This window comes from Nyctereutes procyonoides, unplaced genomic scaffold, assembly GCF_905146905.1.
Source record: "Nyctereutes procyonoides isolate TBG_1078 unplaced genomic scaffold, NYPRO_anot_genome, whole genome shotgun sequence".
Classification (NCBI taxonomy): domain Eukaryota; kingdom Metazoa; phylum Chordata; class Mammalia; order Carnivora; family Canidae; genus Nyctereutes; species Nyctereutes procyonoides.
Genome location: NW_026575024.1, coordinates 42323574 through 42347930, shown reverse-complemented (window position 1 = coordinate 42347930; position 24357 = coordinate 42323574). Strand labels below are relative to the sequence as shown.

General features: G+C 40.6%; 1 protein-coding gene across 1 annotated transcript in view; it reads right to left on the bottom strand.

Moving 5' to 3' along the window:
• Positions 1-24357, bottom strand: part of PCSK2 (proprotein convertase subtilisin/kexin type 2) — a 255650-nt gene that overhangs the window by 54790 nt on the left and 176503 nt on the right. Inside the window, exon 6 of the mRNA XM_055343431.1 lies at positions 17082-17158. Within this exon, the coding sequence (XP_055199406.1) occupies positions 17082-17158 (77 nt within the window). The remainder of the gene's footprint in view (positions 1-17081; positions 17159-24357) is intronic.

The window sequence follows — 24357 nt, the reverse complement described above, 5'->3', positions numbered from 1 at the left end:
GCTCTGGACCTCACCCTCACCAACATTCCAGAACGACCTCAAGCGCAAGGCCCACACACGCTTCCTGTGTATCTCCTTTCTTCAGCCTCTCTCTCCTAGCTGTCTTCTTCACCTCGACTTGTTTCTACAATAAAGAAGCTTCTCAGAGCATTTTCACCCTTGAAGTTTGATTTTTAAAGTTTTTAGTATCTTCCTGCAGAAAATACACTTACAGGTTTCCAGTGAAAACCGAGCACGTTATGACAGGTTTGTGCTGGTTAGAACACTTCTGATTTTTTTTTTTTTTTTTGAAGCACTAGAATTGTGAGCTACTGATTATTTTCAAGCCTGGTTCTCTACACAGGCGTGCAATGCTGCCTTTCAGTTCTGGAATAATGGTTACTTACCTTTTTTAGAATATAGCCTCCTTCAAGGGCATGTGGAATGCTGTGGATTCCTCCCTTCCCCCAGGAATAAGAAAACATACACTGGCAACATTTTGCATGCAATTTCAAGGGGTTCAAAGAACCTTTGAGGCTGACCAGATTAAGAACCCTGGGCATTTATTCAATAATCTTTCCAAGGTTTTCCCAGCCTTAGGATTCTGAGTAAGACTTTTTCATGGCTTATGTTCTAGACTGTTATCTGCAACAGACACCATTAATTTTCTCCCTTTTGTTTGCTCTCTCCTGCCTTCAACCAAAGGACTCTAAACACTTCTATCCTTCCTGTGCACATTTCCTCTCTTCTTGAATTGAGCTGGCTTGGTGACTTGCTTTGACCCATAGAATGCAGAGGAAAGATGATTGTATCATTTCTTAAGAGGGCAGGCAGCTCTGCTCGCCTCTACTGGGCACGTAGGAGAGTTTGGGGGTAACCTCAAATGGACGAGACCATGTGGGGAGAGAGAGACTGGAATTTCCATCTCCAGTGAGGCTCCTAGACATGTGAGGGGTGAACCATCCTCCTCCTGACCTACCTAGATCACTCCAGTCAGTGGCAGGTGGAGAGAGACAGGCCGTCCCTACCCAGCTTACAGTCTGTGCCCAAATGTTTGTTCTTTCTTAGGCCACTATGTTTTGGGGTAGTTTGTTAAGTCACAGTAGAGAACTGAAACAAGTATAAACTCGGAGTCAATCAGAATGCTGTGCTTTAACCCTAAACAGCATTCAAGATATGGGAGGTTCTGATGGTACAAGTCATTTGAAACAACTGGCCCCAATCCCCAAAAGTCTATTCTAACAGTCCAGGAAGCAGCTAAAGGATAATGGATCGCATTATTCAGCGTGCGGGAATAGTGTCAGCACGGCCTGCTGAAGAGATGGGTGGTGAGGGTTGGCTTTTCCACTCACTATTCCAACTATGGCATACATAAGGAAACGTAGGGTGGAGGCGCTTATTGGCTGCATGGCCCTAGGAGATTAAACTTCTGCATCATTGTCTAGTGTACTCTTTGCAACCTCCTCTTGGGGCAACCGAAGCAATTGATCGCACCGGCTCTTAAAAAAAATCCACACCCAAGGATGGGGGAGGGGAGAAAAGAAATATTATTATTTTTTCCTTTGATATGAGCAGAAGTAAATCCTGCCTCTAAAAAAGCTATATATCTCATGGGCTCCAAATCCCCTTTGGACAAATCTATACATTGGGTCCAAGTAAACCTCATGGTTACTGCAGAGACGGCCCTTATAGTAAAATATCTGTGAAAATAAAGTTTTCTATCTACTTGTCTTTAAGTTTTCTATGGATTACATTCGAGATTTTTGAGAAGGTGCTCAGTTATGGCTTAACTTGATGGGAGAGTCTACCATGGACCTGGCTTTCACAGCCCACCTTATTCCAGATGCTGAAGGAAATGCCAAATAAGTTCTGAAAAACAGCACAGAAGCACACACACGTGTGTGTAGGTGTATATATGTATGTGTGTATATGTACATATAATGAAATATATACGCTTTATGTATTTATCTTGATTCATAGATATACTTCTGATGTACTTATTTCAGTGTATAGTTATATACTTATATAGTTATAGGTAATATATACTTATACATTCTATATAATCCATATACTATATATTTAAATATATAGTTACATAAAGTACGTAGCAGATGTAAAGTACACATATACTCTACAGGTATGTATGCATATATTTTAAAATGGAACTTTAATGGATATTGATTAAATTTGGCTGGCTTGCATGCTGTCTGGTTCATGTTGAACAAATAAATATTTAAATAAAAGATTAAAAAAATCAATGTCCTGTCTAATTTGGCTGAGCACTAATTTCCTTATTATTTAATAATCTGCCCTGTCAAAATCTCTCCAAGACTTGAAATATGCAAGTAGGCCTGGCCTGGGAGAGTCAATATTTTGGCCAGCACCTGAGAAGAACACGGATGTACTGATGGAGGCTGCATGACAAGTGGAACCCTGGTCTAGGGGATAAAGGAGATGGGAAAACGAATATCTATCTGCCACATCCTCGGCAGTTCTGCACCACCAGATAGTAAGCTCAGTGCCTTTCTCGCCTCACCTCCTTTCATCCTCTCAGGAGGGTTATGAGAAGGTACCGCCCCATTTTACAGATGTCAGAGTTGAATCTCAGGAGGTGCTGGCCCAAAGGCACACAGTGAGAAGGTGGCTGGGCCAGATCTGAGACCAACACTCAGTTACTGAACTACCCCACTACATTCCCAGCAATGCTTGCAAACTGCTCACCAAAGGCCAGAGGATGCGTGCGTGTGACTGGCTTGGGCAAATTAAAGGTGCTGAATGCTTCTGAATTTTGGTCTTTAATTGGGAAGACAAATGTTGTGGGCTATCCAGAGTAACATGTGGGAAGAAACATTTTATTGCTAAGGCAACGCTGATTAATTATAAACAATGAGTGGAGGTTCCCACCATTGTTCAGGATACCAGGTCTTTCCACACACACCCCTGGGCCTTCATAGGCTCTGTTTTCATAGCCTCGAATACCTTTCTCTCTCTCCTACCTTCCTGACTGTTTCAGACAAATGTGCCTGCTCCCCTGAATGTCAAGAAACTCTTTTTCCAAATCCATTTTCATTTGGCCTCGTTGCTTTCTTAAGAATATTCAGTAGTGCAGTGCCTGGGTGGCTCAGTGGTTAAGCGTCTGCCTTTGGCTCAGGTCATGATCCCGGAATCCAGGATCGAGTTCTGAGTCAGGATCCCTGCATGAAGCCTGCTTCTCCCTCTGCTTCTCTCTCTCTTGCTCTCCCTCTGTCTCTCCTGAATAAATAAAATCTTTTAAAAAAATGTTCAATAGCTCCCTCCTGCCTCTAGAATAAAACCTAAGACTGTCAGATGTAGAGCTATAGGGGGTGAGGAACAAATGTCAGTTGCTCAACCAGCCTCCTTTTAACTAAGGTCAGTGGGAGGGAAGCAAGTTTCAGGAATCACAGACGTGTTGCATTGCCAAAATGGCCCCAACCCCTGACCCTCCCGGGGCCATGTCCTTGGCAATGTGATTTTCTTGCTCCTTCCATGAAGAGGTGAAGTACATTTCTCTCCTCTCTTGAATCTGGCTGGACATGTGACTTGCTGTGGCCAAAAGAAGGTGGTGGAAATGAGGAGCTTACCCCTCCAGAGGACTTGCAGCTTCTCTTCTCTTGACATCCTGCCTAGGTGCCATGTGGACAAACCTAGGCAAGTTTATTGAATGGTGAAAGCCAAGCAGCCCATTACCCCTGGTACCCTGGCTGGCAGCCCTCTGCCCTCCAGACATGTGAGAGAGGTCATCCTAAACCAGTCAGTCCCTAGCCAGTTTGCCAACTGACCACGGATGCATGGGTGAGCCCAGTCCCAAGCTGAGCCAGGTCCAGATCAACACAACTGCCCAATTGGCCTACAGATGTGTGAGCAATACTCAGTGCTTACTGTTTTAAGATACTAAGTTTTGGGATGATTTGTTATGTGACATTATTTGGCAATGGGTAACTCATACATACAGTGGACAAACAAGGCAAGAGGGACTATCCATGGTTAACTCATGGGGGACTGGGCTTCAAATCTGGACTATGATGATGATTGCACTGGGGCTTCCTCAGACAGCTGCAGTGGCCATGGAGGTGTCTAAGTGAGCACCTGAGGCACTGCCTCGACCCTGGGGATCTCCAGAGAGACAGTCCAGGCACACCCCTTCTTTTGACATTGTTAGCCTTTCACTAGAGTGATTTGGTCTTCCCTCTGGCCCATTCTAGCCAAAAGCATGTACCTCTATATGTACTCCATTCAAGGCAAACTATAGGATATACTGACTGTAGGCAAATACAACAACTCTCATTTATTTATACCTACCACAGGCTGGGCACTGTGCTGAGAGAGGTACACACGTTTTTATATTTACTCCTCATATAAACTATCAGTGCCCCCTTTATAAAGGAGAAGAGTCTGAGGCATATGGATAAGGGGCCACTTTTCACTCAGGAGACAGAACCAGAAATCAGACTCAGGGCTGCTGCTTCCAAACCCCTGCTCTTACCCATGCCCTTGACTATCCTCTATTCCTGGCTAACAGAAAGCTGCAGATAACAAGCATGATGGTCAATTTTATGTGTCAACTTGGCAGGGCCAAGGGGTGCTCAGATATTTGGTCAAACATTATTCTGGGTGTTTCTGTGTCAGTGTTTTGGAGAAGATTGGTTGACTTTGAGTAAAGCAGATTGTCCCCTATAATATGGGTGGGCCTCATCCAATCAGTTGAAGGCCTAAACAGAGCAAAAAGAGTGGCCTTCCTGGCAAAGAGAGAATTCTTCAGCAGACTGCCTTTGGACTTGACCTGGAACACTGGGTGTCCTGGGTCTCCAGCTTGCCAACCCACCCTACAGATTTTGGACTTGCCAGCCTCCATCATTGCATGAGCCAATTCTCTATAATAAATCTCTTTCTGTATACATATCCTACTGGTTCTATTTCTCTGGAGGACCCTGACTACTACAAAAAGTAACTTAACCAGTTTTCACTGGTTTTTAGCTCACTCATTTATTAGTACCATTACTCCAAGTTTTTTGGTACAACATTGTCTGTTACTTTGCAACATGATTTTTGTTGGTGGCAGAAAATGCTAACTGATCACCAAGCTCATTTTCTCTTCTTCCTGGGATCCAGGTTAGCTCCTTTTCTCAGGCTCTCTTGCACTGGCATGCAGCCATGGGACTGAATGATGCTAATGCAATGTGGGCACATGGGATGTATGCTGCTTCAGGGCATAAAAACTGCTCATGACTGCTTATCTGTGCTCTTTCCCCTCTTGCAGCTTGTGGACAAGCATGGTAACTCTAGAAACGAGTATTACAGATGGAAGATGCCCACATCCCTGGATCACCCCTTGGAGGGGAGCCATTCCACGAGGAATACACGGAGGAGCTGGTAGGCAAATGATAAATTAGTTTTCTTGTGTTAAGCCACTAAGATTTGGGGAAGTATTTGTCACAGCTGCTGGCATAACCTGAACTAGCGCACTTTAATTTTATTCTTATTGAATGGTTCTTGTTAGTAGCTGCTGCTCAAGATTGTCTCTAGAAGAAGAAATTCAATAAGTGAAATAAGTGAATTTGAAGGGTGCCATCAATACCAAAGAGATGTTTGGGTGACAACAAGGATGTGGGGGTGATGAACATCGGACAAGGCCAGCCTTGAAGAATAGAAAAGAAAGTCTGTCTTGTTTGATCTCTTATTCTGTCCCTAGTTCTCAGGGTTGTTTGGTGGGTGAGAGGGCCTTTGGGCATTGGCAGATTTAATGCACACTCTTTGGCTGGTGGGTAGAAAAGGTTCTATTAACAGCACTGGGCCTGGCTGACATTTTGATGCTTCTATTTCGGCTCAGTTTATTATTATTATTATTATTATTATTATTATTATTAATTTTAAAAATACCAACAAATTCAATGAATAACACGATGAATCTCATATGGCCACCACCCAACTCTTTCAAAGCCAAATGTTTTCCATACTTTAGATTTTTTTTGTGAGTATACTGTAGTTTATCCAATGGATCATCTACCAATAGACATCTGGTTGTTTTTATTCCTTAGTTCTGTGCATATATGTACAAATAATACTATGCCATATTTGATTAAGCTTTTTTTTGCAAATCAACTTAAAGAAAAATACAGATTTTTTTTCCAAAACTGCTTATATATCTCTAAAAGAATGAGAGTATCCTAAATATCCACAAAGCCATTATCACACATAATATAATTAACAAAATGGTAGTTGGTTTTCAGGGAGAGCAGGAAGACAAAGCCATTGCTGTGATGGTAAGAGGGAAAACTAGGGCAGCAGCAGTGTGCAGAGAATATAGGAAATTGATTCAAGAGACATTTAGAGCATAGGGTCAGGAAGACTTGGTGATATAATATCCTCTTAAGATACCATCATTTTACCCATGAGGGTAAATTAAATCTCTTTCGACCATGTGCCTACTTTCATTCTATTATAGACCATATAGCTTTAAACTTTAAAGCATATGTCTTGAAGAAAATTAACCCTTGAGGGAAGAAAAGGATAGGTAGAATGAAGAACATATACCCTTATTGTCATGGAGACTCTGGTCATACAAAACTAAATGGCAGGGCAAATATGTAGTACAGTTATGATCTCCGGCCTAATCCTCACCTTCCTGAGCAAAGCAAAGTGTGTATTTCTATGCATTACGAGTCTAGGCATCCTGCATATTCACATGACCATAGGAATCTTTAATAACAAGTGTACATTCCATGCATTTTATATTGGCATAAAAATTTTTAAGGGGAAAAATTTTGTAAGGGAATAACTCTTTACCAATACAATCAAAGCCCTCCCCGAGGCCATATCTCTCTTTGCTTCCTCAGAAGCGACCACCTCTACTAAGCTGATGCTTGGAATGTATGTACATTTTTTTTATACAATTACTTTATAATCAGATATACATAAGCATATATGCCACTACTTGCTCGTTTTCAAGTTCTATATAAATGTTTCACAGTATATAATCTCTTTTAAATTTGTGTTTTTCACTTGAATTTCTGAGGTTCATTCATAACTTCTGGTGCATTCATTTTTAGTGCTGTGATGTGGTGTTGTGCAGTAGTTCATTTATAAGTATGCTGTGGTTTACTTATCAGACTCCTAGTGATTGGCATGTAGGTTGTTTGCAATTTGCTTGCTATTACAAATAATTTGAAAAGAAACATTTTGTACATTATTACTTTGTGCACATGTGTGACAGTTTCTCTGGGGTGTGTATGTAAGGGTGAAAACAGGCTTTTTGGATATATATCTCTTGTTAAGTGGGAGAGTGCCAACTTTAATATTGTCAGACTTGACCATTTGTGCTCATCCAAATGCTGTGAAATGTATCTCATTGTTTCATTTTGCAGCTTCCTTTTTTTTTTTTTAAGATTTTTATTTTATTTATTTATTCATTCAGAGAGAGAGAGAGAGAGAGAGAGAGAGAGAGGCAGAGACACAGGCAGAGGAAGAAGCAGGCTCCATGCAGGGAGCCCGACACGGGACTCGATCCAAGACTTCAGGGCCATGCCCTGGGCCAAAGGCAGGCACCAAACCACTGAGCCCTCCAGGGATCCCCTGTTTTGTAACTTCTTCATTGCTAGGAATGTTGGGCATCTTTTCATACATGAGTAAGCTCAGGCATTCTGTTAATTAACTGCATATAACCTTAGTCCATTTTTTTCTATTGAGTTATCTTTTTTCATGGATTTGTAGCTGTTCTTTACATATTTTGGATACTAACCCTTTTTGCTTATACACCTTGTATGTATCTCCTAGTCTGTGGCTTGTCTTTTAACTTTATTGTGATTTTGAACCAAAGTTTAATTTTAACTTAGTTTTCTCAAACTTATCCTTTTCCTTGTGGTGTCTTGTTTAAGAAATCCATCCTTAGCCCAGGATCATAAAGATGTTCTCTTACATTTTAATTCTAAAAGATGAATGTACATTGAGGTCATAATTCTCCTAGAATTTATTTATGCTCAGTGTGTGAGGTGGAAACCTATTTTCTCCCTATGAATAACTAGCACCATTTATTGAATAACATTACATTATCCCTGTTTTATTGTTTTTATTGCCATCTTGGTCATTTATTAAAATTCTTTTATATGGGAATCTACTTCTGGGTTTTCTATTCTGTTTCTTCGGTCTTCTTTTTCTTTCCCTATGCTCATCCTTCTCTCTCATGATTATTATGGTTTTATACTGTTTTGATATTTGGCAGGCAAAATTTCCTCACCTTGCTATTGTGGTTCATCTTTACCTTCTCTTTTATTTTTTCTTCATACTCATTCTCTTCCTCCTCCTTCTTTGTCTTATTGTATTCTTGGCCCTTTGTGATTCCATATCAATTTTGGGATCATTGGTCTAGTTTCATGGAAAAATAGTACTGAGACTTTAGTTGAAATTGTATTGAATTAACAGATTAACTTGATATCTTTATATTTTTCCATCTTCCCATCCATGAATTTAGGAGGCAACTCCATTCATTCAGGACTTCTTTTATGTCTTTTCTAAATTTTTTAATTTTCTCCTTGATATTCTCATGTATCTTTTCTTAGATTTATAATTATTTCATTGGCTATGAGATGTGGCATAGTATCAAATAAAAGAGTTGATAGGCAGCATTCTCATTCCACCCAGCATTAAAGAGAATGCCATCAAAGTTTCAGCATTAAGAATAATGTTTTGTAAACTGGGGGTTACCAGAGGGGAAGGGGATGGGAAAAGGGATTAAGGTGAAAGGGATTAAGAGGGGTATTTAAAGGGGATTACTTATAGAATGGATAAATCAAGGGGATGAAAGGTGCAGCATGGGGAATATAGTCAATAATATTGTAATGATGTTTCATTGTAATGGATAGTGACTGCCCTTGTCATGGTGAGCACAGCTTAATGTATGAATCACTATGTTGTACTCCTGGAATTAATGTGGCATTGTATGTCAACTACACTTTTCCCCCACAAAAAAAGAAGAATGTTTGCTGTAGGTTTTTAATAAACAGTGTTCTCTTCAATTCAATAATTATCTCTTCAACTGAACCCAGGCTAGATTTTTATCACATTCTTTGGGATTTCATTCCAAAGTCTACATTTCTCAATTGCAATTGGTTCCTTCTCATATTCATGAGTTTTGCCTGTTTCCCTATCATTTATTTTTCTTTTTAAATGGATGTTATCCATGCACTTACCCCTCAAAGCAAACTAAACATAACTTACTTTAATGTCTTTTTCAAGGCTCTCAAACCATAAACGATGCTGACCTCAAGGAAACAAACATTTGCTTGAGGGGAGTTGTGGAGGAAGGGATAATTGGATGATGGGCATTAAGGAGTGCACTTGAGGTTATGAACACTGGATGTTATATGCAACTGATGAATCACTAAATTCTACCTCTGAAACTAATAAAAAAAAAAAAAAAGACTCTCAGGAATCCCTGGGTGGCTCAGTGGTTTAGCGCCTGCATTTGGCCCAAGGGCATGATCCTAGAGTCCCAGGATCAAGTCCCACATCAGGCTCCCTGCATGCAGCCTGCTTCTCCCTCTGCCTGTGTCTCTGCATCTCTCTCTCTTCTGTGTCTTTCATGAATAAATAAAATCTTAAAAAAAAAAGACTCTCCATAAAATTAATTTCACCTGGTATAAATTCATGTCTTGATTTTTAAATTGTTTGATGTGTTTTTTGTTTTTTTTTTTTAGATATTTTGGAATGTTAGTTTGTAGGCTAATTTTGAGTTGGAGGTGTCTTTTTCCTTTTCTTTCTCTTCTTTTGGGCTCCTTTCCTAGTTATTGACCCCATGGCTGTTTTAATGGACTCCTTAGTTCTATATCCCACAAGGCTATAGTATTTTAGGGCTCTGGATTCACAGAGATAGTGAAGATAAGGTGGATTCATTCAGCAAGATAGTGGGCAACTTGGCCAGGTTCACGGACATGAGGCTCTAATTCCAGTCTCCCTAGGTCTACAGATTCTTACACAACCAGAGCTCTATAGAAGCTAGCTACAGTCTTTTCAGCCATGTCTTCGGAGAAAGATACTTTAATGTTAGATAGATTGGAACTGAAATGCAGAGATCAGTTATGTTTCCTGGCTCATGTTCAGTGCTATCTGCAGGGGTAAGCCCAAAGGTTTGCATAGGTGAGCATGTACAGCTGCTTCTGGGGAAAACTCCAAGTCTTCTGGTAAGCCTCCAGTACTTTCTGGAGAAGTGAAGAGGCTTTCCATCTTTCTGACACCAGATGCTAGGCTCTTCAATCTTCCCAGCAGATCAACCTTGTTTCATGCATTTAAGCTATCTTCGGAAATAACTGCTCTTTCAATCAGCAGTGCAGAAACACAGGCACCAGACTTTGGCCAGAAAGTTCAACCTTGAAGTACTGCTTTCTAGTTTCTGTCAAAGGCTCAGATAAGAGATAGAATGGCCTGAGAAAGATGGGTGAGGTCATCCATTGACTTGTTTGGCATAAACTTAGAACCTTTGTCTTAGCTCCTGAGACAACGCTTCACTGAATTTCACAATTATATTTGCCACCATTTAGGGAATGCCTACCGTGTGTCATGCTCTGAACCAAGTACTCTGTATGTGTGTCTCTAGTCCCTCATATAAACCTTCTAGATGGAGTTTCAGGCCCATTTTACAGATGGGGAAAAGTATTCGGGGATCACTTAATCTATTCCAAACAACCCAACACTACATTTGTCCATTATAATTTGCTGTATTTTCTCCCTTAAGGAAAGAATTATTGCCACCTGAGGGCCATTACCCTCCCTCCCATATAGCATGCATAACATTAGTTTCTAAGCTAGAAATGACTATACCAACTTACAGAGATTTCTTTTACAGTCTATATAATTCTCTCCATAATCCCTACATCTGTGTTATGTCTATTTCTTTTAGCTGAGGAGGAGAAATTTAAATAATAAAGACTTGTCTAATCCAGGTAGGGGACCAGAAATCTTTTTATTTTTATTTATTTTTATTTTTTAAAATTTATTTATTCATAGAGACAGAGAGAGAGAGAGAGAAGCAGAGACAGAGGCAGAGGGAGAAGCAGGCTCCATGCAGGGGGCCTGGGTCTCCAGGATCACACCCTAGGCTGCAGGGGGCGCTAAACCGCTGCGCCACCGGGGCTGCCCCAGAAATCTTTTTAAAAAGCAACTGTGTGGTATTTCACCAATAGCTCACAACAGCTCACAAAATTAAACTATGTTGGATTTCACTGTACTCCAGTTTGGGTAGAGAGACAGTTGATTGCAAGCTGCAGTATTTGAGCTAATATTGACTTAGAAGATTGTCTCAAAGCTCACATGAAAGAAAGTTAGATTAGGTATTTGAAAACAGTTTGAATTTGATTAGCCAGGAGGTGATTTCAGAATTAGTTCATAAAGACAGGAGGGAAAGATGTTCGTCTATTTCTAAACCATTAGGTGTCACCAGGGTAAAGTATCAGTTCTATCAACGTGCAAATATCCAACCAGAAATGGCCGTTTTTCTCACAGGTTCCTTTTTGGCCTGTCACATAGCGTTCTTCAAGATGAAATATGACTTTTAATAAGAAAAAAAGTTAACCACTGAAAATCTTTCTTATTTGAAGGTTTAACTAATACTATCAATCAAATGAGGTCACGCAGAGATCCATGTTTCTTGGCATCTGTTTATCTTCCTTCCTCCCCTCACCCCCATTTTGGTTACTTGAGCAATAAATGTCGTCTCCCTTCTTGGATTTATAGTAAACTCTTTGTGGTCAGGAATTGCCTCTAATCCAGAATCTCTTACTCTTTAGGGCTTATGAGAGAAAGTGAGCGACACCGTTGTGATGCTCCATAAATTCTGCCGATGGCAGGGATGACATTTCAGTGGTGAACGCTTGTCAAAGAAATGCTATGCAAGAGGGATTTTTATGGACAGCAGCACAGTAATGGAATACAGATCTGCGATGCATCACCAAACATTGACCTAAAACCTAGCAAGGCTGGGAGATTATTGACAAAGCGTGGGCTGCAAAACTTGGATGAAGCAGGCTACTCTAAAATGGACAGGTGTCAGGCCACTCAACATGTTGGCATGGCTAAGAAGGTATGCTACCCATCCATCAACCAGCCAATCAATATGTATTGAATGCCAGCAAGGAAAAACATGTAATGCTAGATCTTGATACTACACAGGAAATTGGTTATATCTGTTTTGCATATTATTGATGTTCACTAAATGTGGATTATTTTCTACTTTTTTGCAAATTAGGTTACCACTGCTAATATATTATTGTCTTGCTTGGAAGTTTGTATTTCTCTGATTGCAAGCTAGGAGGAAAGTATACTTCCTTTACAAATTTCTCGACTGTGTTTCAAATATACCCCTGGAGTTCAGATATTGCATATAATTATTAAATGGCTCACAGTAGAATAAACCCACTTGCTCTGCTTAAAAAGGAATAATCTTAAAAAATCAAATTAGGCACAAGGCAAGAAATTCTAATATACATATCTCCTAAAAGCAGTTCTGCATATGCATGAAGTTTGCTTTCATAAACAGTCCTTGGCTGGGAGTTTTGAATATGTTCTTGAAAAAAAGTGCACTTGCAGGAAAACAAGTTAACAAAGAAGTACTGAGGGGATGATAGGCTCGTTTTTTAAGCATGAAGAGAGCCCAGAAGAGACACTCGGCTACTAAAGTTGGTTTCCCAACCAGGAGAACACTTCACTTGCTTGCTGGAGAGTGCCCCTTGTAGGGCATTTTATTTTCTATTTCCCATAGCAATGTGAAGCCCATGATGGAGAGCCACTGCATTTTCCTGCCCAGTTCTAAGCTGCCTGTGAGGCCACCAGTGTGGTTATTCCACCAACAGCAGCAAGCTCTTTGCTGGTCAACATCCATCAGCCCTTTACCGGAGTTTCAGACTGTGCTGAAACTAGCATTTCTCAAGAGTCTCCAGTCTGCTGGGCTGAATGTTGGATTTGGTACCCATGCCCAGAGGAGAACACCTGAAGAAACTGGCATGCCTTGATGGCAACACAGGTGGCCAGAGGCTCATGCTGGATTGGCAGTAAGCACAGCTCCTGCCAAAGGCAGGTGCTGGGCTCAAGACTTGCAGAGCGTCCGGGTAACAACGTTCCTTGGGTGCAATGGGAGAAAAGTCCTCATCTATGCCTTGGGTGCAGTTTCTGACCCAATCACAAAAATCTCTCTTCCTTTCTCCTAGTGACCTGGATAAACCTTTCATGCACACCTCTTCCTTGAAGCCTTCTTATAATTCTGCCCCTGACCTAGAGTCTAACTCCCAGACCAGGTGTCCAGGCTACCTCCTAAACATGTCTGCACCTCCTGCCTCCTCTCCTTCACCTAAATATACCCCTTAACTCCACCAGTTACCCTTCATTCAAATCCTAGACCAAATGCCATCTCTTCAGGGAAGCCTCTCTCAGCTTCTCCAGCCAGGGATAATTTTTCATTTCTCCATGCTCTCCAAGGCATCTTTGTTATGAGGCAATTCATGCAATGACCCCCTCACTGGTGTCAAATCCTGTCTCTACCACTTATTAGCTGTGTGACCTTACACAAGTTACTTAGCCTTTCTGTACCTCCATTTTCAAAATGGAGACAATCCTGATAATAGTTATTTCAAAGGGTTATTATGAGAATTAATTGAATGGATACATGCAAAGCACTTAAAACAGTGCCTTAACATAGCAACCACTCAATAGGTGTTAGCTTTCCTTGTATTATTTTAGCATTGGCTGTGCTTAGCATTGTGGTGATTTGGGCATCTGTCTCCACTCATAGGACATTTTGCAAGCTCCTCAGAAGCCTGCACACCAACACTAATAGTTTCATAAATATCCAACTAAATTATGCCCTATGCTTTTAAAATGTACTTCTTACTATGGGAAAAATCAGAGATATACAAAAGTAAAGTGAAATCTCATGTACTCATCCTAGGCTTTAACAATTATTAACCCATGACAATATTACTTTCTATATTCCCCTACTCATTCTCCTCTCCTTCCTCCTGTCCTGAGCCGCACATTATACTGAAGAAAATACTAGGCAAATATTTCACCCAGAGGGAATTTTAATAAACATATCCTACACTTACGGGAAGGTGCTATATTCAACTTCTCCTTGTGCCAAGAAGGAATTATCTCCAGGACAGACCCAACCTTTTGGACCACAGATCCTCCTAGTGCTATGGGCTTGAACCTTGAGCCACCTTCTTTCCATAAGTGTTGACAATAGTAATTATGGTTTGAGAGACCATGATTTGAACTGGTACCATCCAGTCTTTGTAAACAAACCATGGCAGATGAGGATCTTCAAGCATGACTTGATAATTGGGAAAAGCCCCATTTATAGGTCAGAGTGGGTCCTGTGTCTTGTGTCAGTGGCTTTGGAACAGGCCAGAATCATATGTGCCTGACTCAATTCTGTCTCAGGCAATTGGACACTTGGGAATATTCACCACTAACAATGAAGAATTATATTGCAGTAAGCCCTGATTAGTCCTAGTTAGAGGATTTTAGCCAGTTTCAAATTAAACTTTCAAGAACAAGTTTGCAGATGAAAATATTTAAAATAGAAGTCATCTCTGTTTTTTTTCTCATTTGTGTATTTAAAGAATATTCTTATGGCATATTCCACAGGAAAACTTTCTTGGGGAGGTTGTGTTTGAGTTCAGGAAATGGGATGTGGCAGGGTACAAGTGGGAACTATTGTGTTGGTTATATTTTTGTGCCTGAATCAATCCATCAAGGATTAATTTAGTACCTACTAGCTGCAGAGAGAAGGCAAGTGACACATCTATTGCTTACTGCCCTGCTATTGTGTGGACAATTGATAATCAGCCATTCTGAAGCCAGGCACTTCTTCTTGGTCCTTCTCCATACAATGTACCAAACCACCACTACCAGTTATGTCTTACCCCTGGCTTAGTGATATCTATTTGGTAACTTCACATCCCTGTGTCTGAAAATGGTTTATTTGCTAAGTTACATCAGGATCTAGGATTTTAAATCACAGAAGGTATGAGAAGCTTCATGTCAGAAGTTTTCAAACCTTTTTGATACATTCTTATCCACTACATGTACTTTCAAACACTACATGATAATTTTAAAGCAGCTGTGGAAGTTAATAAAGAGTAAACTGTGCTATTGGATATCAGAAATGATCTTTTTAAAAAATATTTTTAAAAATTTATTTATTCATGAGAGACACAGAGAGGCAGAGACCTAGGCTGAGGGGAAACGGACTCCTTGTGGTGAGCCTGATGTGGGATTCCATCCCAGGACCCTGGGATCACGACCTGAGCCAAAGGCAGACGCTCAACCACTGAGCCACCCAGGTGCCCCAGCAATGATCATTTTAAAATGTTGCAAATTTAATTGTTTTTTCTTCTTTATTCTTTTCTGTATTTTCTGTAATTGCCAAGCCCCAACCCATGTGTACTTTCTGTACCCCAGAGAGACTCTGGTCATACAACTAAAATCTTCCCTGGCCACTCTCTGGCCATGATGCTTTCTTTTATAACAAAAATGATACTTATAAAATAATGGTACAATTTGTATTTAGAAACATTTCTGAAGCTTGGGTTCAAGCATTAGCTCTGACACATACTAGTTGTTTGACCAGGAAATCACACAACTTCTCTGAGCCTATTTCTTTATCACTAAACAGAGAATGGCAACATTTATTTTATCTACATGAGTTTCCCATGGGAAGTAAAAGTGATGTAGACATATTGTTATACCATTAATTAAAGTTCATATGTTCTCATGAACTTCACCCAAGAACATCAGTAATAGGAAAGCGCTAGGTTTAAAACCTAGTTGAGGGCAGCCCTGGTGGTGCAGCGGTTTAGCGCTGCCTGCAGCTCAGGGTGTGATCCTGGAGACCCAGGATCGAGTCCCATGTCAGGCTCTCTGTATGATGCCTGCTTCTCCCTCTGCCTGTGTCTCTGCCTCTCTCTCTGTCTCTATGAATAAATAAATAAAACCCTTAAAAGAAAAAAAAACCTAGTTGATTTTGAGGGTGCAAGCCATGCATCTTTATTTTTTGATATTTCTTATAAGCAATCAACCAACGAGGCAAGAATGGACTTAGAGAAAAAGGAGACTGCATATTTACATGTTTAGTAGCAAGAAAAGCTAAAGAAAAGTCATAACTTTGGATGGACCATTGAGTAGTTTAACCTGATAGGATGCCAAGCACTACTTTAAGCATATAAGGATAATATTGCATTGAACATTTGAAAGTGGCTAAGAGACTAGATCTTAAAAGTACTCATCACGGGCAGTCCTGGTGGTGCAGCGGTTTGGCGCCACCTGCAGCCTGGGGGGTGATCCTAGAGACCCGGGATCAAGTCCCACATCGGGCTCACTGCATGGAGCCTGCTTCTCCCTCTGCCTGTGTCTCTGCCTCTCTCTCTGTGTCCATGAATAGATAAGTAAAATCTTAAAAAAAAAAAAAGTCCTCATCACAAGAAAAAAATTTTTTGTTACTATGTATGGTGTTGGGTGCTAACTAGACTTACTCTAGTGATCATTTTGTAATATATGCACATATCAAATCACTATGTTGTATACCTGAAATTAATATAATGTTATATGTCGATTGTACCTCAATTTAAAAAATACTTCAAACGTTTGCCAATACTGCTCAATGCTTAGCTGAAAGGAACTACATGAGTTCTTATGAGGTTACAGCAGAAATGCTTTTCAAAAACATTTGGACATAGAGCAGAGGGGCAAAATAGTTTTCTTCAACAGATCAAGTGAAATGAGCATGTTCTAAATCATCTTGTGGTGGATTAAAAAGGATTTCTTATTATTTCTACTTTCTTTTATCTTTAATAAAGTGGCAAATAACTCCCAATTCAACAGAACAAAATAATCAAAAGACAACTCTAGAGGAACATTGCCATATTAACAAAATCCAAGAATTTAGAGAATGTATCTGTAAAGGAGAAAAAAAAATCACAATATAATTTAGTGAAGCCCTCAGATTATTTTGCTGGTGATGTTCAAGCTTTAAAAACAAAGCAGAGTCAAATAAAACCCCCAAGTTTGAAGTCAAAGACAACTCACGAGGCCCAGTTTACCTGTTGAACCAGTCATCTGTGTATCGAGGGTAAGGGTAGGGGTCATTGCCGCTGAAGTCATAGCTGGCCTCGGCATTCTGAAAAACACAGAGTGTCTCATTAGGTCAATTGAGCTATGTACAGGCAAGAGCAAATGCTGCAAGTCAACTGTCTTATGTTTACAGGCCCTCTGTGGAGTGCACGCAAAATGGTGACAGAGCTGGTGCGTCCTTGGATCTCTCTGTTCTTCTTTTATTCTCTTTCCAGCCTCTCTCTTCCCTTCCTACCTTAGGCCCTCAAAAAACTGGCAAACCTGAGTCCTGTGCTCTCCAGAATGGTTTCTATTTTAAGTTGAGTTACCACCTGTGGGTAAATGAGGTTCACTTGGAATCCAAGACTCCGGTTGATGGTCAGAATGTTCGAGATCTTATGTCATAAATGAGGCAACCTCTGGAGTTTTCTGGCTTTATGCAAAAGGCTCACTTCTAGTTCCCTGCTTCGGACTGACATAGGCTTTTCCTTTATACTTTTGTGTGCTTAAACCCTGCCCAAGCCCTAACATCAGCACAATATCAATCTCATTTATTCACTCAAGAAATGTCAGGAGGAATCTGGAGGAATCTAACATATGCCAGAGACTTTTCCAAATACGAGAATGCAGTAGTGACTTCCCTGCCCTCATGTAACTTATAGCCTAGCTGGGGAGACAGGCATCAATCAAATGATCAAACAAATAAATATAAAAATCACAAACTGGGAGTACTCCTACACCCTACGGTATTCAGTTAGAAGTTTAAATTGTATACATCCAACACCTCCATTTTTCCCATTGAGAGTCTTTCCCCCACAGAAATCAATTACATAGCCACTTAAATTGGTTCCACTTAGGTCTTTGGTTGGTCTTTCATTTTGGTCCACAATGGGAGATGATCCACCATCTTTTGATGACTAAGTCATCCCTTCCCACTGCCTTCTCTGCTTGCCGGGGATACTGATAATGAGAATCCCATTCTTCTCTGCTTTGTTTTTGAGTTCTGCAGTAAACATCTAGAGAGTTTCCTGGCCCATTGCATACACTGGACTGGAAAGCACTGGGTTAGATATTCCAGTGTGGGCATTTCTTGATTTTATGGGTCCTGAGACATATTCAAGAATTGTGCCCTTTCATGAGGTAAAATACTTCAGTTTGTAAACCTGATGTATTAGTGGCATAATGTTTTTAAGAGCAAGTTAATGAATTCTGTTAGTTTGTGTTTCTATTTGTTGGATGACAAAGGGCTATTAGTCACCAGTAGTTATATAATCAGAATTATAATACTAATTTATTTAAATAAATGTTGTTTTTGTGGTGTTATCTTGAAATCTAAAAAAAATTTCAAGTTTTTATTTAAATTCTAATTAGTTAACATACAGTATCCTATTAGTTTCAGTTGTAGATTTAGTGATTCATCACTTATATGCAACACCCAGTGCTCATCACAAATGCCCTTAATACCCATCACCCATTTAACCCATTGTCCTGCCCACCTCCCCTTCAGTAATCCTCTGTTCTCTATAGTTTAGAGTCTTTTTTTGGTTTGCTTCTCTTTCTCCCCCCCCCCCCCCGTATCCTATGTTCATCTGTTTTGTTTCTTAAATTCCACATATAAGTGAAATCATATGGTATTTGTCTTTCTCTGACCAACTTATTTGATTCAGCATAATACCCTCTGGCTCCATCCATGTTGTTGCAAATGGCAAGATTTTATTCCTTTTTGTGGCTCAGTAATATTTCATTATATCTATACCACATCTTCTTTATCCATTTATCTGTTGATGGACATTTGAACTCTTTCCATAATTTGGCTATTGTTGATAATTTTGCTATAGACATTGGGGTGCATGTATTCCTTAGGATCAGTATGTTAGTATCCTTTGGGTAAATCTCTAGTAGTGTGATTGCTGGATCAGAGGATATTTCTATTCCTAACTTTTTTTAGGGATTTCTGTTCTGTTTTCCAGAATGGCTGCACTGGGTTGCATTCCCACCAACAGTGCAAGAGGGTTCCCCTTTCTACTGCACCCTCTCCAACATCTGTTTTCCTGAATTGTTAATTTTAGCTATTCTGACCAGTGTGTGGTGATATCTCATTGTGGTTTTGATTTGTATTTCCCTGATGGTGAATGATGTTGAGCATCTTTTTATATGTCTGTTAGCTTTCTGGATACCTTATTTGGAGAAATGTATATTCATGTCTTCTGCCCATTTTTTGACTGGATTGTTCATTTTTGAGGGTGTTGAGTTTGATAAGTTCTTTAGGGATTTTGGATCCTAGCCCTTTATCAGATATGTTATTTGCAAATATCTTCTTCCATTCTTAGGTTGCCTTTTAGTTTTTTTTATTGTTTCCTTTGCTGTGCAGAATCTTTTTATCTTGATGAAATATCAATAGTTGATTTTTGCTTTTATTTCCCTTGCCTGAGAGGACATATCTAGTAAGAAGTTGCTACAGCTGATGGCAATGAGGTTACTGTCTATATTTTCCTCTAGGATTTTTTTTTAAGATTTTATTTATTTATTCATCAGAGAGAGAGAGAGAGAGAGCGCACACACGTGAGAGAGAGGGAAGGGGAGGGGCAGAGACACAGGCAGAGGGAGAAGCAGGCTCCATGCAGGGAGCCCGATGTGGGACTTGATCCCGGGACTCCAGGATCATGCCCTGGACTGGAGGCAGGCGCTAAACCGCTGAGCCACCCAGGGATCCCCTTCCTCTAGGATTTTGATGGTTTGCTGCCTCACATTTGGGTGTTTCATCCATACTGTATTTATTTCTGTGTTGGTTAAATTTTTTTAATTTAAGAATTTTTGGCTTTATTGAGGTATAATTGATATACTTCACATGTAATAAGCTTGGGCATGCATACAATTGTTATATCACCACAACCAAGGTGCAAAAACATGTTCATCACCTCCCTAAACTTCCTTGTGTTCTTTTGTGTCTGTGTGTTATTTTTGATATTTTTGATTTTGCCTTGGTGAGAACCGTTAACACCTTTAACCTTTAACCTTACCACAGTTTAAAATACATAATACTGTATTGTTGGCTGTGTTGCACAACACAGCTCTAGAACCTACTCATTTGCATAGCAGAAACTTCACACCCATTGAAAACCAATTCCTTATCTTCTTCCTTCCTCTATTCCACTCAAAATTTGGACCAGTTCTTGTGTCTTTGGTATTGAACAATTCTAGATTCTAGAATCTAGGTCTTCCTTTATTATTTGGTCATCAGAGAGGATATCCTCCTGTCTCCTCTGGCCATAATCATTGGCTTCAAATTATCTACTCCTCCTTCTTCACTTAGATCCCAAACTACTCTCGTTGGCTTTTTAAAAAGTTTAATTCTCGATCTGGTCTATATCTCCTGTCTCTGAGAGACCCACTCAGATTTGGCATGGTTTGTTGTTGTTTTTACTTTTCTTGAACTGTTTGGATTTCAGTTCTTTTGAGGAACATTACTTTAAAATAGTAACTATGTTCAGTTACCCCTAACTTTCTCTGAATTTGTAAGACAAGTGCATTCTTAGGTAGAGTTGGAGGATGTACTATCTAGAGAAATCCAAGTTAATACCTTTTCTTTTGGGTTTCAAAGGTGAATTTGAAACCTAAACAATAGATTTGAAGACTATTTGCTAAGCCTGGTTTGTTTCTCCATAGAAGGAAGAAAAATCACCTCGTTTAAGGCAAGTCAAATGGAAAATTCAATGAGTAGCCATTGTGATGCCCCCAGAGGGGGCGTGGAGGGCTACCTTTTTCTTCTGAGCTGTGTTCTGGAGTGGGTTGGAGGTATGTTGGAATGTTCAACTTTGGAGAGGTCTGGGGCTCATCTTAGAACAGCAGTGGCTCTCAGGGGTGTTTTTTGTTTTTGTTTTCCTCAGGGGTGTCTTATCTCAGGGAGTTGCGGGTGGGGGGGGCTACTCTGTGTTCCTCTGTCAGTGTGGAGCAGCAGGCAGTGGGAATATTCTGTGAGAGGCTGAGGTTAGTGAGAACATGACAGAACAGCTGGCCTAGAAATTTTAGGGTTCAGGACACTGAGGATTCGAGGTTCAGGCAGGATCCACACGGACTGACAACCAAGGCCAGTGGAAATGGGGATGCAGAGTGGAATCTAGGGGTACAAACAGTGAGATCTAAGCACCAGCACCTCGGCACCCTCTCCTAATACTGTGCTGGTCCTTTGAAGCTTGAGGACAATCCTGCAGACATGAGGGTGGGAGGCAGCATCTGGGTTAACCAAGATCAAATTTCTGCCTTGAATTAGCGCAATTAGGTTGGTAGGTAGAAGTTAAATTCTATTAGAAAAAAGAAAAATTGGAATTTTCTGTGTGTTTGCTGCCTGATTGCCCAGTTCACAAGCTTTTCACTCTGGTTCACTTCTCTGGTTGATAATTCTTACCTGTGGTCTGGGCTGAGGGCTTTGGGCTCCAAACTGGTTCTGGAGAAAATGGCTTGCCCTGAGGTGGGCAGGGGCTGGAGAAGGCACTGCACAGATCTGACAGCAGAACTGGCAGTCAAGAATTCACAGAACTCTGAGACCACTTTTCTGACAAAAGGAAGACCACGTGTTGTCTGGGGTCAAATTCACCTTTGAATGTTGAGATGGTTGGTGACTTCCGAACTCTGTTTTGTTGTCTTTTAATTAATGTGATAACTAATGCTTAATTCCTTGTATAGCAGTCTACACTGAGTATTAAAGAAGGCAAACTGTTGTGCTTGTTTTGCTATAGGTTTTTTGGCTAAAAATCAAATGGCTTATAGCAAGAATGAGCAGTGAGCAATTTCTTGTAAGCATTCTGTTTATACTTTTATAGCCCAAACCAAATCATTTACGAATTTGAAATACAACGTTGCCTTCCATAAAATTATTTGTGTATAGGAATAAATTAAACTGGCCTTGAGTTATGCTGGAATTTTCTAAAATAGTGATTAAATGGACATTTAGGGACAAGTGGTGTCTCTGTAAATTTAATGCTGTGGTCATCCCAGGCTAAGTCAGTCACTTGTTTTGGTTCGTATTCTTCTATGACTTCTTTTGAAAGTGCACTGATCTATTTTCATGCTTTAGAAAATACTAGCTGTTTAGTGGACATAATTTAATCATCGATGATTCAGGATCAGGATGATTCAGAGTCATCACGAAGAAGGTGAATTATCATTGTACCATTGTGAAGAAAGTGAGAAGACTGGACTGAATCCAAACTGACCTCAGGGCTTCCCTGGAAGTTATTTCTTGAAGAAACTTCTGATGATGGCTCACTTCTCCTAGAAGATTTGAGTGCAGAAGGAAAAAAAACCTCTCTCTGGTATTTAATAATTCTCAGGCCTAATTTCTGAGTATTTGAATGGGTAGTTAGGAATTAAGACTAGATTAGCCCATAGAAAGGAACTTTAATGATTTTGACTTTGGCTGTTGTTTGTACTGTGCATTTTTCCATTAGATGGGCTGCCTGAACACTAAGCTAAGTAGGCCAGGAACTTAACTTCTTTTCAAGAAATCTTAGGACTTCTTATATCTCAGGTGCTGCCTTTGTGCAGACAGGCTGACAAATGGCACACATTGGATCCCAGGGCTGGTCTCACTGTGAAAGCTGGTGGTAAACACAGTGGTAACCATGCCTTTTGCTTTAACACTCTCATAGAAGCTTCTAAGATGCCTGAGACTGAACCTGACTCTTGCACTGCCACTCTTACCCCCCAGATCTGGAATTTAATACATCTGGGACCCGTGGACTTTGTTGCTGGATGGTACACAAGGAATATGTCTGTAGCTATCAGCTTGGAGTAGAGAGAAGGAGAGAGGCCTTCAAATCAAGCAGATCTGGCTTTGCACCTAGGCTGATTGATCTTGGCAATTTTCTTGTTTTCTGGAAACCATAGTTTCCTCATCTTTAAAATGCAGATGATAAAACTCGAAGTACTTGGTTGCTGTGAGGATAAAATTAAAGAATCGATGTAAGCTGGCAAGTGCATTGCCCAACAGCGTGGCCACTCTCTCACCTCTTACTTCTTCTTTTGTGTCCTTCAGTTTCTTTGATGATCTACAGTAAGAGTCACAAAATATGGTGCATGCCACATCTGGCCCTCTACCTCTTTTTGTAAATAAAGTTTTGTTGGAATACAACCATATCTGTTTAGTTGCCAATGGCTGCTTTCACATTCTGATAGTAGACCTTAGCAGTTGTCATGGAAGCCCACAAATCTTAAAATATTTCCTACCTTTTATAGAAAGAGTTTGCCCAACCCTTCACTGTCACCTTAGGCCTCTTGGGTCTCCAGGCTGCTCCCTGAGAGACTGAGGCCTACATTATAATATCTCAGTATAGTATCCTTGTCTTCCCAAGGAGCCCCTTAGCTCTGAGACATACCTATCCCACATCCCATTCTTTCTAGGTGGGCTGTAGCTGCTGAAAAGGAAGCTGTTAAAACTAGCCTCATATCATTGCTAAGATTTTGACATTTACCTCTCCTGGGTTTCATGCCAATCCAAGGTGGGTCATCAGGTATGACTATGGTCAGAAACCAGAGGGGCCCTGGTGGAGGCAGAAAAGAGCATCCAGCTGGGATGGCAGGGAAGCCCCACTGTTGTTTCGACCATCCCCGTCCATCACTGGTTGAGGGCTGCTTCTAGGGGCAGCAACCTTCTAGCTCTTTGTCTTTCCATCTACAAGTGTCCCTGTGGTCAGAACATCACTCTCAGCCGGTGTTTGCAGTGAATAGCCCTCTGGCATGCAGAGATAATCGCCAGGTGATATAGGTACATATGGCATCTACCACACAAGGCCTTGCCCATCTTTCATGTCTGTGATGCTGCATTGACACTCTTAGAGTACCAAGCTTTCATAATAGGACAATGCAGTTAACATGGGGGGCCACAGCTGTGTGAGTGAACAGATATGTTCAGAGCACTGAGGAGCAACCTCTGTGGTTTGATTACAAAACTGGGAATGTGGTATCTTTAATCAGGGCTGCCATGGACAGTTGTGCAGGCTGTACTCTGCATAAGGGTAGCAATTAAGGGGTGCACTGGACTCCACAAGCCATGGGGTGGGGCTTTGAAAAATAATTGGCCAGCCCTGGGGGAGCAGGCATCCTTTTCTCATTTGTTTGCCCAGAGGAAGGGGGCTGTTTTGCAACTCACCCACTGGTAGGGAGTATTTTTTTCAATTTCACACAGATTCATGTTAAGTGCTTCATCAATGAACCATGGCAAGGAGTAGATCTCTCTAGTTAGAGTCATATATAAGCACTGTCTTCAAA